The sequence below is a fragment of the Idiotropiscis lumnitzeri genome, chromosome 11, assembly GCF_059441095.1.
Source record: "Idiotropiscis lumnitzeri isolate Australia: NSW breed Sydney's pygmy pipehorse chromosome 11, RoL_Ilum_1.0, whole genome shotgun sequence".
NCBI lineage: Eukaryota > Metazoa > Chordata > Actinopteri > Syngnathiformes > Syngnathidae > Idiotropiscis > Idiotropiscis lumnitzeri.
In genome coordinates this window covers 10,963,990-10,978,057 of record NC_142401.1, presented here as the reverse complement: position 1 = coordinate 10,978,057, position 14,068 = coordinate 10,963,990, and the positions used below count along the sequence as shown (strand labels likewise).

The 14,068-nt window shown below is 40.8% G+C and overlaps 1 protein-coding gene across 1 annotated transcript; it reads left to right on the top strand.

Annotated features, from left to right (window-relative positions):
• Window positions 1-8,525: 8,525 nt before the first annotated feature.
• sec61a1a (SEC61 translocon subunit alpha 1a) lies at window positions 8,526-13,780 on the top strand. Its single transcript, XM_088309597.1, has 12 exons — window positions 8,526-8,660; window positions 9,241-9,308; window positions 9,401-9,466; window positions 10,253-10,331; window positions 10,425-10,556; window positions 10,639-10,748; window positions 11,287-11,440; window positions 11,531-11,691; window positions 11,794-11,991; window positions 12,155-12,346; window positions 12,452-12,528; window positions 12,742-13,780. The coding sequence occupies exons 1-12, from the start codon at window positions 8,654-8,656 to the stop codon at window positions 12,926-12,928; spliced, it is 1,431 nt and encodes a 476-aa protein (XP_088165723.1). The 5' UTR covers window positions 8,526-8,653; the 3' UTR covers window positions 12,929-13,780.
• Window positions 13,781-14,068: the final 288 nt, after the last annotated feature.

The following is a 14,068-nucleotide window of genomic DNA, read 5'->3' as shown; positions in this document are numbered from 1 at the left end:
GGGGGGTGAGTGAGAGTCCGCGGTGCGTCCCGCCGCTTTGCCCTCAGCTGCCAGAGGACCGGGCCTGCCAGAGCCCTTCGTTGCACTTTTTCCTCTTTGAGACTGCTCTTTTTCTTTAGTGCGCAGTAGGATGCCGGAGATTGCGGTTTGGCAACAGACACAAAGACTTGTAGCACCCTAGAACACTCCTTCTCCTCTGGTACACACAGGTTCCTTTATTGTGGATTCTCTCTGAGAGAGAAATGCCAAGTTAGATGGTTGAAATTCAAGTGTACTGTAGTTCAAAGAGACTGACCTGGTGCTTTACCTGTGGCATGAGTTTATTTGCTGTTTTGGGGGGGAGTGCAGTTACCACTGCCCGTCCTTTAAGAGAATAGCACATACTGGGGGAGGGACTTAAAGGGCTGACCTCGGCTGGCTAGGTCAGCAGCCTTGTAGCAATCAACAGTGAAAGCTCCTGATGATATTTTGTTTATGATGGTGTTTGTAAGAAATGTACCCTGTGCGTGCAGTCAGGCACTTTGGCGGACTCAACACAAGATGGAGACAAAATGGAGGAGTTTGCCTTTTTCCAACTGTTCCCCTCTACTCACTTTCCTGCAAACAAAAGACATTTCAAGAAAATAACATTTTTTTTATTATTACCAATGTGGTTTTTGTTGGACTTTCTCCTATTCATTCCTCAAATGTGGACTTGAAGAGAATTTGAAAATCACTAGCTACCAAGAGACTTTATTTGAAAGGGTTGTTGAAAATGGGGGGAGAAAAATCACATTCCTAATAACCACTCTTCTATGTTCTCTTATACTGAATTTATTTTGTTATTGCGAGAGCTGAAAAGCTCGCTTGTATACCTGTGTGTTAGCGATGTCTTGAAAATAAAAGACATTCATTTGTGGTAAGAAGTCGCTTTCTATTGTGTGGTTTTTACTGTTTTTGTGACGACATTAATGTGAGCGAAATGAAAAGCGCAGATTACTTGAAAGCAAAAAAATCACGTGATTGCACTGTACGCTACATTGGAAAAATATCAGACCTAAGTTTTTCTAATAATGTCGGCTTATTGTAATTAGCCACATAGCTGGATACTTTTACGAAAAATGTCCTGGTGTGAAGCCGTGCACGTCTGCACCAGCCCAAACTACACCCACAATAATTAGCTTTCCATCCTGCAGCGATGTCGCAGACTTGATTTGTGCAAGGTTTCAGATTATACAATGCAACGTGAAAAACCTGAACGGCTGCTTCGAGCTCAAGATGGAAGCATTAGAATGGGTTTGGCTGTACAAACACACCTTCGGTACACTCTAACATGGAAAAAATTAACATGCTTAGCAATTTAATGAATACTGTATTCCTTTAAATAGGTTTTCCAGCATTGGAAGAAGTACATGACGTGATGCATTGTCAGAGTTCTTTTAACTGCATTAAAAACTCACAGCATGTGACATAGAATAGAAATCCCTTTATTGTCATTGTACTCAAGTGTGCAACGAGATTAGAGGGCTCCCCTCTCCAGTGCAATGCAACAATAATACAGACAAATATATAAATTAGATAAATAAATAAGACTGAATAGGGCATATAGAAACACATCACAATGCTGTTTTGCAAGGTTAGGGTGGTCTCGTGTGTGTGTCATCATCATATCTTGTCGCGGTAATGCCTGATCCAGGAGAGGGCGTCATCTGTGACATCTCGAAGATCCTCGTCGGAACAGTGAGGCCCAGACGGACAGTGATGCAGGATGTGATCCATCGTCTCTTCTTCTCCGCATATACATCTTGCGTCTGTCGCTATGTTCCAGCGTAATAGATTGTTTTTAGTCTTGCCTATCCCAGACCTCGCGCGGCTGAGCGTTACCCAGTCCTTGCGGGTAAGTGTGCTTCCTACAGGAAGCTGCTCTCTCACTTCTGGAAGTGCGGGGTTAGGATGATCAGTGACAACTTCTTTCCATCTCTGTAGACGGGAAGTTGTAGCTTGAGTAGGATTGAGAGGTTGTTCTCTGATGAAACTCTTGCGGGATGTAAGTCGGCTAGGGATCTCATTGTGGTCGTGCAGAGGGTGGCGTTCGTCATGAGACTGCTTGTACCGCTCCGAGCGAGTGAGAGCTTCTCGTCGAATGGATGGAGGAGCAATTCCCGCTAGCCTATACAAGTGCTGCAATGGGGTTGCACGAAGGGCTCCAGTTATGGTTCGACATGCACTGCTGAGTGCTGGGTCTACTTTGCTGGAATGAGCAGACCTTGTGTGTGTGAGAGTTCAGTATGGAGATGGCTCTCGGAAAGAAACTGTTTCTCAGTCTATTGGTCCTTGATTTGATGCATCTGTAGCGCCTGCCAGAGGGCATCAGGTCGAACAGGTGTGAGTTTGGGTGGGTATTGTCTTTGACGATGTTGAGAGCCCTTCTGAGGCACCGGGCGGTGTAGATGTCCGACATAAATTTGAGTGAGACCACACGGATTTACTCAAATTCCAATATGTCTTATTTGGGAACAAATGTGTGTTTGAAGACTGTCCTTGAATGTTTCATGAGTCCTATGAAGTGCATATTTGTTTATGAGAATGAGGCAGGTGTCTAGCAACACCTATAGAGACATTCAGCCTCATAAACTCAAGCGACATTATTTAAGAAATTTACTTTCATCAAAAACTGCATGGACTGTAATCTGACAGATTTCCTGGAATGTGATCAGATTTGGAGCCTCTGGATCTTGACTGTTACGCAACACTGGAAGAACAAATAAGGCTAGGCTGACCTCAATAGCGCCGTGCATGGAGTGGGCCATGGCGTAGGTGAGTTTGTGATTACAGTAATATCACTGAGCTTACGACGCATGAATATAAACGTGGTAGTTTGCACACACGTATGCACAGTGCTACTTCATGAGTTGCATTTTTTTAGGCCTCACTGGATGGAGGTTTTTAATGACATTACCTTTATTGTTTCTCTAATTCAGTTCTGTACATTTTTCTATAAAACATGTTAGTAGTGAGCAAAATAGAAAAACAAGTTGGTTGGAGTGTCTGGCTCGCCGTCCAAAGTTCTGGTTTCAAATCCTTCCTGTGGGGAGCTTGAATGATATTTTTCGTGCTTTTGTGGGTTTTTTTCCTCCATGTACTTCAGCTTTCTCACCAATTCCAAAAAGATAATGGAACACTCAAAATTCCCCATTGTAAATTTTAAGATGAGCTATCGTTCTGCTTTTTTTTGGTTTTGACTTGCGATCAGAAAGCTGAAATGGGCAGTGAACTCAGTTCAATTCACAAAAGGAAGAGGTTTGGCAGAAAGTGAACAATTCGGACGGAAGTCGGCTTCAAGATGTTAGAGGCTACTCCTACTTGAAGTTTACTGGTAAAATAAACTTAAACCAAATAGAATTACATGCTGTATTTAATAAAAAAAAAACACCAAACAATTTTGCCATCCACTAGCTTGATGGAACACCTGTTACAAAATATCATAAATGGGCTAAAAAAGAACAACACTTTTAGCAACAAATACATATTTGAACACAAACTGTTCATCAACCCAAGCAAACAGACAATATAACAATACTCATAGGCATATTTTGTCTTTATCCTCTAAAAAATATTACTGCAGTTTATTGAGCCAAAGTAGTTTTGAAAGTCTTCTTTGTTTCTTCCTAACATTGTTTATCAGGGCGTAGCCGCATACTTATTTTTAATCAGACACAAGATTGGAATGATCTGCCAAAACCAAAAAAAAGTATCTCACTCTCTCTGTTGATGACACATTTTCAATAGCTATGTATTTTCTTTACCGGTAGGAGTTGACCACTGACCTTTATATTGATTCACACAAACATGAAAGGCTTTTTCCTCTGTGAAGGTTAAGTCTACTATGAAAATTATGTCAACGCATTCACAAGGATCAAAGGACACACGTACATATCTATGTAAACGTGTACCGTGGGTGGGCCAGCAGTGCACACACGGTTTAGTGTGCGTAAACGTAATGGCAGTCATCACAGTTCAAAGGTTGTGGAAATACTTATCTAATTGTTGCTAAGCTATTGGTGGCTCGTAACCACTTTCTTAGTCTGCTGGACATCTAATCAGCGCTCAGAGATTCAAAGAGCTTGACCCAACTCCAAATTGACAAACAGGATAGTGTTGTGCCAAAGAGAATGATGTCACGGTCTGTCTCACAACATTCCGATGCAGGATGAAGCAACGTAAACGGATGAATGAGATTTCGCCACTGGAGGACAGCTGATGACAGAAACAATTTCACATTTTTATAATGTGACTTTTTTTCATATCAGACACAGGCACACACACACACACTATTGCAGTGTTATTTTATTCATGTTATATATTTACATGCACATTTCCTATTTATTCTAAACATCCCAGTTCACTCTTCACCTTTATCTGCAGCAACACTAATATGTGCAATGATGACGATTCCCATCAGCGGCTGTCCTACTTTATCAGTCAATACAGTACAAATGTGCACTAGACAAAGGTAAGAGGGTGTGTGATGATTATCATTATTATGTGTGTTATGAAACAGAAACCACAGTGAAGGATGTGGAGAAATATGTTTTGCCGCACAATCCATCTGGGTGGAGGAGTTAAAAATAGTCCAGTCCAAGCCAAGACTGAAGTGAGAGAGAGCGCATCGGTAGTAATCCGGATTAAATTCTGTGGCCGAATCTCATTTAAGGGCAGTTGACGTGGGGGTTGCGTCTGAGGGAGCTCTGCGCCGCGGTAGGAGTGACAACCATCGACTTTAATCAGGACCAATCTAAGCGGTTCCTCTCATTTCCTTTTTGACATGGGCAAAGTGGGCACATGAGGTTCCAACCCATCTGCAACCCTAATGAGGACAAATACAAGAAAAGGGAGGAATTGATAATGCATCTTACAGATCCTTGCAGGGGTCATGCGGTTATCGGCTCTGAAGCTTCTCTGTCACACTGGCTTCCTGGTTGGCTTAATTGGAAAATTGACTGGAATATGCATGATCCTTAATCACAGAAGTCATTGTCGAAGGGCCGTTGCGGCTCCACGCCTTAAGATAATTAGCTACTTGGCAACATCTTTGCTGCTTCAACCATTGTTTAACAAGAAAATGAATCACAATGAGTTGATTGTTAAATCCGACACACAGGCAACATTCTGGCTCTGTCACTCCTGTGACTACCACGAAAGACGGCAAATTTGCACACGCGCACACATAAGTGGGCCTCAGGTGCCATAGCTGATATTGACTGTAATCCGCACTTGAATCAGCAACTATGATCTTTTTGCTGATAATTTAAATTTTCATTCTGCTGACTAGGGAATCTTGGCGTACGTACATTGACAGTGGTACATTGATATAGCGCAACCTAACAAAAACTGGAACGTTTGTTCTTGAGATGATGTCAACAATATTATATCATCAAGCGCCTGCAAATAATTGAAAATGGCATGGCAGGCCACTAGTTGTCAATGTCACTTGCGGATGTCAATTCTTCCCTGAATCCGCCTCGGAATAGTCTACATGGGTGATTATCGCGACAAATTGCCTTCGGTGTCCTTATCAGAGTCATGCAGGCATCATGGAAAAATGTTGCAGAATCATAACATTCTGAGGGCTTCATATAGGTGGCCAAGCATTTGCAAATATCACAGTACAATGAGAAGTCATTTATGATGAAGGTGGACAGCAATTTTCAAGGACATGTGCATAATGTTCAGCATGAGTTTGAGAATAGAATACACATGATCAAAATGAATTGAGTAATAAAACCACGTACAGTACAAAACAAATGTTAAAGTGACATTAAACCACCTATCAGACAAACTGCCTCTTTAAGAAAGCGCCATTTTGTCATTCTTCAAAACAGTGACTAGTCGCAAGTGCAGAAAAATTATTTGTACTTTGTAAATTTTGTCATTTTCATCATAGTTGGATGTTGTCAAGATTGTCCAATACGTCATCACAAGGGATATAAAAAAAAACTGCAAAAATTGAAAATACATTGCAGTCATCTTACTAACTGAATCATGTTGCTGAGTGATGCGCAACCATGTACCTTTTATCTAAAAAAAAAAAAAAGAAAAAAACTGCAGAAGCTGGACCAATATGTGTGCCACTACTGTTGGACAGACTTCTCCTTACTCTCTAGTATGTACTGTACATAGCCTCAATACTTTCTTTCACTGATGACCGTTTTTTTAGCTTTTAGGAGGGAAACTGAAATAATTGGTGGAGTCATGTTTGCCCACTTTAAATAACTGCCACAAACGTCTCCATATTATACTTTGATGTACAGTATTAAGCTGTTCTGTACTTTCCGTATCATGTGCCATGAAATAATTTCACAAGGAGGATTTAAGGCTCTTTGGTCATTCGCAATGAGGCGAGGACAAAATGTTCCTGTTGGATTTTTATGTCACAAGACCACTGGTCCATTTGTGTAAGGCCACTAACCTTCGTCATTGACTCGCAACATGCATTTAAAGTGGCGCAAGTTATTTAGATAGAAGATGAAAGATAGAAGAGACTGAAAGGACGTGACTGGGAATCATGGCCTTGTGACTTGCTCCCACTCATTTTCTGTTTCATTTCATTGCCGCCGCCATCCTCCCTCAAACTGCCTCCCATGGAAGTGTCTCCAACGGAATGTAACCGCTCTCACGCCCCCGCACCTGTTCTCATCTGATGTTTGCGATGAAATACAGAACTATAACTTTGAATGTGCAATCAGACAAGCAGAAACACAAAATCTTCCTTGTCTGATGTACAAAATAATATTTTCTGTGGACACTGACACACAAAAAAGAGATTCTAATTTGTTTTAAAATAGGGAATGCCCGCCATGAAGAGGAAGATGTCATATTTTTTATGCAGGTGCATATGGATAAATTAATTTCACTTGCCTTTTGAGTCGCTAATAAGTGAATGGTACAGTTCACCTGTACAACAAATTTTTTATAAAACTTATGAGAAGATGTAAAGAAGAAGACATTTTTTAAACTGTATTCCTGATTTATGAGCTTTCTTTTGAGTTTAATCTATATATATATATATATATATATATATATATATATATATATATATATATATATATATATATACATATATATATATATATATAGTGCAGCGAGAGAGATCATCAGGGGTTAAAATTTCTCTTCATTTGTCCAAAATGTATTATTCATTAATTACATATACTGACATGAAGAACAATTAAGTGTTTTTCCTTCAGATGGCAGAGTGTACAGTAAACGTTTGAGGTCACTTGTTGCCATTCATGCAACATAATAAATTATGGCTTCCTGCGATTTTCAGCCTTATGTTCACGTAAACAGGTCTAGATTTGACAGTGAGCATGCACATTTGACAGTTAATTTAGACGAATTTGTAGTGTGCGATGAGATTTGTTTCATAAAATGGGTGCACAGGCTCCATAAAGCCTGAGGAAAACTCGAGATGAGACTTTAATATTGCACAAGCCTCATAGCTGAATATCTAATCAAGAGTCCTGTGCTGCCCTCTCCTGGCTCAAAGGATATAACACACAAAGCTTCATGTTAAAGGGACAATTGCCTGAGTTTGACATTGGCACTTTTATAATAGGTTTGCATCTAAAAATGACATCCATCAGTACTAAAATGCGGAAAAATGACTCTGTGGTGATTTAAGCTTTTTTTAGATTTAAAACAAATTGGCACGCCCCATTTTGGAGCAAGGCTTGTTATTTTTTTCCGGTTTCAGGGTCTACGTCACAGCAGGGAGGCAAGCGAGGTAATATTGCTCGCTTTGAAAAAAAAAATAAATAAAAAAATAAATAAATAAATAAATATTGCTCGCTTTGTCAGTCCTGTTGTCTGTGCCAGATTTCCACCATATTCGAAATGCACAGTGCTACTCTTGTCCACTTCAAGCTGTTGAAAGTATAAAAGCATTCTGCACAATAGTTTGGATTTATTGACATCAAATGTGAGGTCATGCGATCGCCTCCACAAAATCAAAACTACCGTGCAGATCGATTCTCCACTTACACAGGCTTAAGCACAAAAGCATGAATCCGCACATGAACCCCCACTGGTTAAATTTTGGACATTTAGCTACTCTAAAGTCGTGTCAAATCTCAGGAGGCATACGGTGGCTGTAAGCAGGCAGTTAGCAGGTGGGCATGGATCGTTATCCCTCCCCGACTAACTGTATGAAAACGGCACGGCTAGTAACAAAAATGACCGTCAGCCGCAACAATATTAGCTCTTTACTGTCCAGCCTGCGTCTTCGTGTCGCGGAGTTGCTGCCTTTCTAGCAGTCACATAAGTTCATGTATGACACTGCTTGCAGTGGGAAGCTGGGAAAATAATTTAGAACCATATTTTAGAATATCAAATAAAATGCTGAAGCGGCACCCCTAGCACCGATGTATCGTCATCCATGAAAAAAATATGGGGAGAAAATCCTCGAGTGCGCCACTGTTCATCTTTCGCAATTGAGTGTACTGTCTCTTTAAGAGGATTGTCTCGCGGGAAGTGGTGAAGTATCTATTGGGCTGCTCTTCTCTTGCACTGTCCACACGTAGTCGCGCGCGCACACACGCTCCCGGCGTCAACTAGGTTTGATCACTGGTGGACTGCTTAACGGAGGGCACATCAGGTGGACATTCGCGACAACATGGGTAGTGAGTATCCTTTTGTTGCTTCGCTGTCTTTAACATCTGATCCGTGTTTGTTTGTGAATACTTCATTTAGTAAACGATCACGTAGTAGCGTTAGCATGTTAGCTGACGGTCCAAGCTACCTTCATAGAAATGTTGCCCATTTTGCACATGTTGCTCGTGAACTGGTATCGTGGGCAAGCGCAGCTGTTTGAGAAAATAACATATTCATAGTTTGTGATTGATAATTACACCTGATTGCTGTCGTTTGGCTGTCAGTAAACGCCCAATGCTAACTTGTTAGCCACTCATTCAAATCCACTGACAGGGAAGTTAGTGATGACGACGCTTAACATCGTCGACGTTTCATTGTCGGTTTCTGATGATGATCATCTGTTAGCTGCTGGAAACAAAAAAAAATGTAATGCAGTCAGCTTTATGTATAGCTAGAGGAGTGATGTTATGTCAGTATTGTTTTGATTTTCACGTTTTTAAGCGTCGAATCTTCCTCGTCGTGTAAAGTCCGCCCACCTCATTCATTGCCACGTCTCATGGATGAGCAGCTAAAATCATCTGACAATTGTTAACCTTTGCTTGATTTCAGTCAAATTCTTGGAGGTGATCAAGCCATTCTGCGCAGTTTTGCCAGAAATCCAAAAACCCGAAAGAAAGGTAAGTGTTCAATTAACGACCAGAGGACACTAAACTACAAGCTCCTCTTGAGACGGTGTTTTGTAAAACACGTTACGTTGGTCTCTGTTCAGATCCAGTTTAGGGAGAAGGTTCTATGGACAGCCATCACCCTTTTCATCTTCCTGGTTTGCTGCCAAGTGAGTTTGCTTTTTTTTTAAATAATTTAACCATGACCAATGCCTTCTCAACAATTTTGCAAAATTCCATGATGTGAAAAAAAATGTTTTACATTAAAACTGTATCTATGGCAATAGGTGCATATATTGTTTTACTCTAAGGTATGCCATCTAACCGAAGAGCTTGTAACCACACGTTGCTGTCATAGATTTTATGAGTAGATAATTATCATTTGGATACAAATTAGGAGAAATTTAACTTGTATAGCAATTTACAATGACAACTGCGCTGCATCATGCTGAGTTTTTTTTAACTCACAAAAGATGGTAATATTACAACACCTTTAAATATGGTGCATTGTAATTCTTCAACTGCAAATAGCTGTTGTGTACTACTGCACTTAATAAACATTTTTTTTGTTATTACAGCATTGTTATTGGTATAGATATTACTATGATATATTACAATTTTATACTGCCGTCATGCTGAAAATTAATGTAAGCTCAACTGTCAATTGAAGTTGACATTTGCTGATTGAACCTAACATTACAAAAATATCGGAAAACATTTTGCTTTGTGCTGTTGGTTGTACTGCTATAACACTCAAATTTCCCATTCCCCCCCCCCATTTTCCCATTAAAAGATTATGTAATCATACATTTTGAATTTCCAACAAAACAAACTCAATGGATTCGCGGCACATTAAATTAGATAACATTTTCTGTACCCACAATTAAACTGTCTTCAACAGTTTGTATGTTTTCATGTAATACCAAGGCATGCATAACGTACTACTTTTCTTCTAGATCCCTCTCTTTGGCATCATGTCATCAGACTCAGCGGATCCATTCTACTGGATGAGAGTGATTCTGGCCTCAAATCGAGGTATGTGTCTATTATGGACATATCTTAGAACACAAGATATTGTACTGTGGCGCATGAGTGCTTCACTGTTTTAACACGTGCACATCCCCTCAGGCACTTTGATGGAGTTGGGAATCTCCCCTATTGTCACCTCTGGTCTGATCATGCAACTGCTTGCTGGGGCTAAAATCATCGAAGTTGGAGACACGCCCAAAGACAGAGCTCTGTTCAATGGAGCGCAGAAATGTACACAAAAAAAAAGATGCTCTTATTTTCACCGGGTGGCTGACGTTAGTAGAGGCGTCTAATGTGTCTTCATGTCTTTCAGTGTTTGGAATGATCATCACCATTGGCCAGGCTATTGTTTACGTAATGACTGGCATGTATGGGGACCCCTCGGAGATGGGAGCTGGAATCTGTCTGCTCATCATTATTCAGGTATCACCAACTTAAAGATGACGACAAAAGGACTGGAAAGACTTTTTGTAATTCAAAATCGCATTGATGCAAGCTGTTTTTCTTCAGTGAGTGCTTTTCTCATGCACTTGCAGTTGCTTACTGGGCCAACTTTTTTTTTTTTTTTTTTTTTCAAAAATTAATTTGTTACATTGCTCCAAGTTTCAGAAGTTGCATCTTTGCCTTTTTATGCTATATTCAGAACCTGTAATAAAAATACCAAAATAAGGCTGCCCTACATGGATTTAAAAAAAAAAAAAGAAGTCATGGCACTTACTCACTTTCCTTTTGACGTGTTGTCATCATCCGAATGAGCTCATCCGCCCACTCGTTCGTGATACTTCTTCTTACTGCCTTCTTATTAACATTCGGTCAGTTGATGGCAAATCCTGATCGTGCCATAATACGTTTGTCTCTCTCGCTCACTCTCACACACTCACCTGTCTTGGACCGCTGCACAAAAGAGATGCTGTGATTTGGAAAAACTGAGTTATAACACTGATGCATTTTTCCTCCATAGCTGTTTGTAGCTGGCCTCATCGTGCTGTTGCTGGATGAGTTGCTCCAAAAAGGCTACGGTCTTGGATCGGGCATCTCACTGTTTATCGCCACCAATATCTGTGAAACGATCGTCTGGAAGGCTTTCAGCCCAACCACTGTGAACACTGGCAGAGGTAAGAAGAAACGGCATCAACATGCTAATTAGGTGTGTTTTTATTTGATTGTGTTTCTAATTGTTGTCGCTATGGCGATGACGTTTTCAGGCACAGAATTTGAGGGCGCAATCATCGCTCTTTTCCATCTGTTGGCGACCAGGACAGACAAAGTGCGTGCCCTGAGAGAGGCCTTCTACAGACAGAACCTCCCCAACCTCATGAACCTCATTGCCACCGTCTTTGTTTTTGCTGTAGTCATATATTTCCAAGTGAGTTCTTCTTTTTTTATGTGTGCGCATAGTCCAAAGCTCCGAACATGTGCATGTGAAGTGTCGTCCGAAGATGTCTTGACCTCTCGCTTCCTGTCACAGGGATTCCGAGTGGATCTGCCAATCAAGTCTGCTCGCTACCGTGGCCAGTACAACACCTACCCCATCAAGCTCTTCTACACCTCCAACATTCCAATCATCCTGCAGTCTGCGCTGGTCTCCAATTTGTACGTCATATCCCAGATGCTTTCCACGCGCTTTAGTGGGAATTTCTTGGTCAATCTGCTCGGGACGTGGTCTGTAAGTAGACTTCATATTCTCTGCTTTTTACATGTTACATGAATGGGTGCAGTACGTCTGTCAGTATGGCGTTTGACTTTCTTTCACGAATGCACAATTGGTGTTGACAGAAGCTTAGTGATGAAATGACAAGTAACGGGAGATTTAATTGTTGCGTTCGTAGGACGCTTCAAGCGGTGGTCCAGCTCGGGCGTATCCCGTCGGTGGTCTTTGTTACTACCTTTCGCCACCTGAGTCATTTGGATCAGTACTAGAAGATCCAGTCCATGCGCTTATCTATATTGCTTTCATGCTCGGATCATGTGCCTTCTTCTCCAAAACCTGGATCGAAGTCTCGGGCTCCTCTGCAAAAGATGTAAGACCAAACTACTCCATCCTTTTCAAGTTAATATCACAAGTATGTTTTGTTGTAGGTAGCCTACCTTGATTCACATCAATAATAATGTTATTTGTCATGCAGGTTGCAAAACAGCTGAAAGAGCAGCAGATGGTGATGAGGGGACACAGAGAGACTTCAATGGTTCATGAATTAAACAGGTAAATCATATTTGAAAAATCTTTTCACTTTAATTCCGCATATATAGTACATACATGAGCTTTATTTTTTTTCTTGATTTTCCTATACAGATACAACATGAATAAATTACTCAAAATGTGCCACTTTCATGTATTTCCACAAGATGACAGAATTTTACCCCTAAATATCCTTCAAGTTTTTTTCTTGTTTCTTCCCCTACCTTTGTGCTTTAGGTACATTCCTACTGCAGCAGCATTCGGCGGGCTGTGTATTGGCGGTTTATCCGTGATGGCTGACTTTCTCGGCGCTATTGGTTCTGGCACGGGGATCCTGCTGGCTGTCACCATCATTTATCAGTACTTTGAGATTTTTGTCAAAGAGCAGAGTGAAGTCGGCAGTCTGGGGGGATATTTCTTTTAGGAACTGTTTGCAGCACCACCATCTTGTGTATTTTTTACACCTTTGTGAAGCACTCTCATCATCAGCTTCCCGTCTTCAGGATATTTTGGCGTCCAGGATTTTCACAGCAAATGGGGTGTCGTGAGACGACGTAATTTGTGCTACCTCCACTCATCTGCAAACGCGAAAGACTTGACGGTTGGAATTTTTGGGTTTCATTTTCAATTCAATTCAAATGCTCCTCAGTGTTCCCCCGACCGACATGATAGAACTTCAGTATGCGGGCATACTTGGCTGGGATGCTGGTGGCTCAATGCTTGCTGTGTGCATGAAAGCTCACAACCTTGTCATATTGATTATACGTTCTTTTTCCACTTTGCCCACTCACCGCCTCCTAATGAGCTGCAAATCTTAACGTTTCGGACAAGAAGACAAACTGTCCCTTTCCCAATAGGTGCTCCTGTGGACATTTTTTTAATCATGTGATTGAATAACAAAAGAGGATGTTTTACATTTGTGTCAGGTAGGAAATCCAATTGCTCTTATGTCCGCCAATGACCCATTCAAAACAGATCACTGCCTTTTTAATAAAAGGCAATCCCAAGGAGCTGCAGTATTAACTCAGTGGTCATGTTCATATTCATGTCCTTCATTTTCCCTTTGTTTTTATTGTCTGTTTCGAGAAACATTTAGTCACACACCCCCACCCTTTCCTCCCGCTCGACAGATAATTTATTGTTCGTGTACATAGACCATGTGTTGGAATTTGTTTTAAGTGTATGATAGTTTTTGGAATACGTAAAACATGAAAACATTTCAGAACAAACTTATAGAACGTTTGCAATAAAAAAACAATTTTGGAAGAAAGCGCAATTTCCACTTCTATTTTTTGTATTGTTGCACACGATATTCATTTGTAAGGTAATTATGAAACTGGGGAGGTCCCACTGCGACTTGGTGACGTCACGAGTCGAGACATCAAACCCAAGTGACGACAATGGAGACAGTCACTTTCAGTTTTATAGCCATTGTATTCGCAATCTTAACAGAATACACATTTAATAAATGTATATGTAAGGTTTTTACTTTGTATTTTACTCTGTACAGCGTACATGAGTGTCCTGAAAGGCGCTTCCAACAAATCTATTATATTCCACCGCA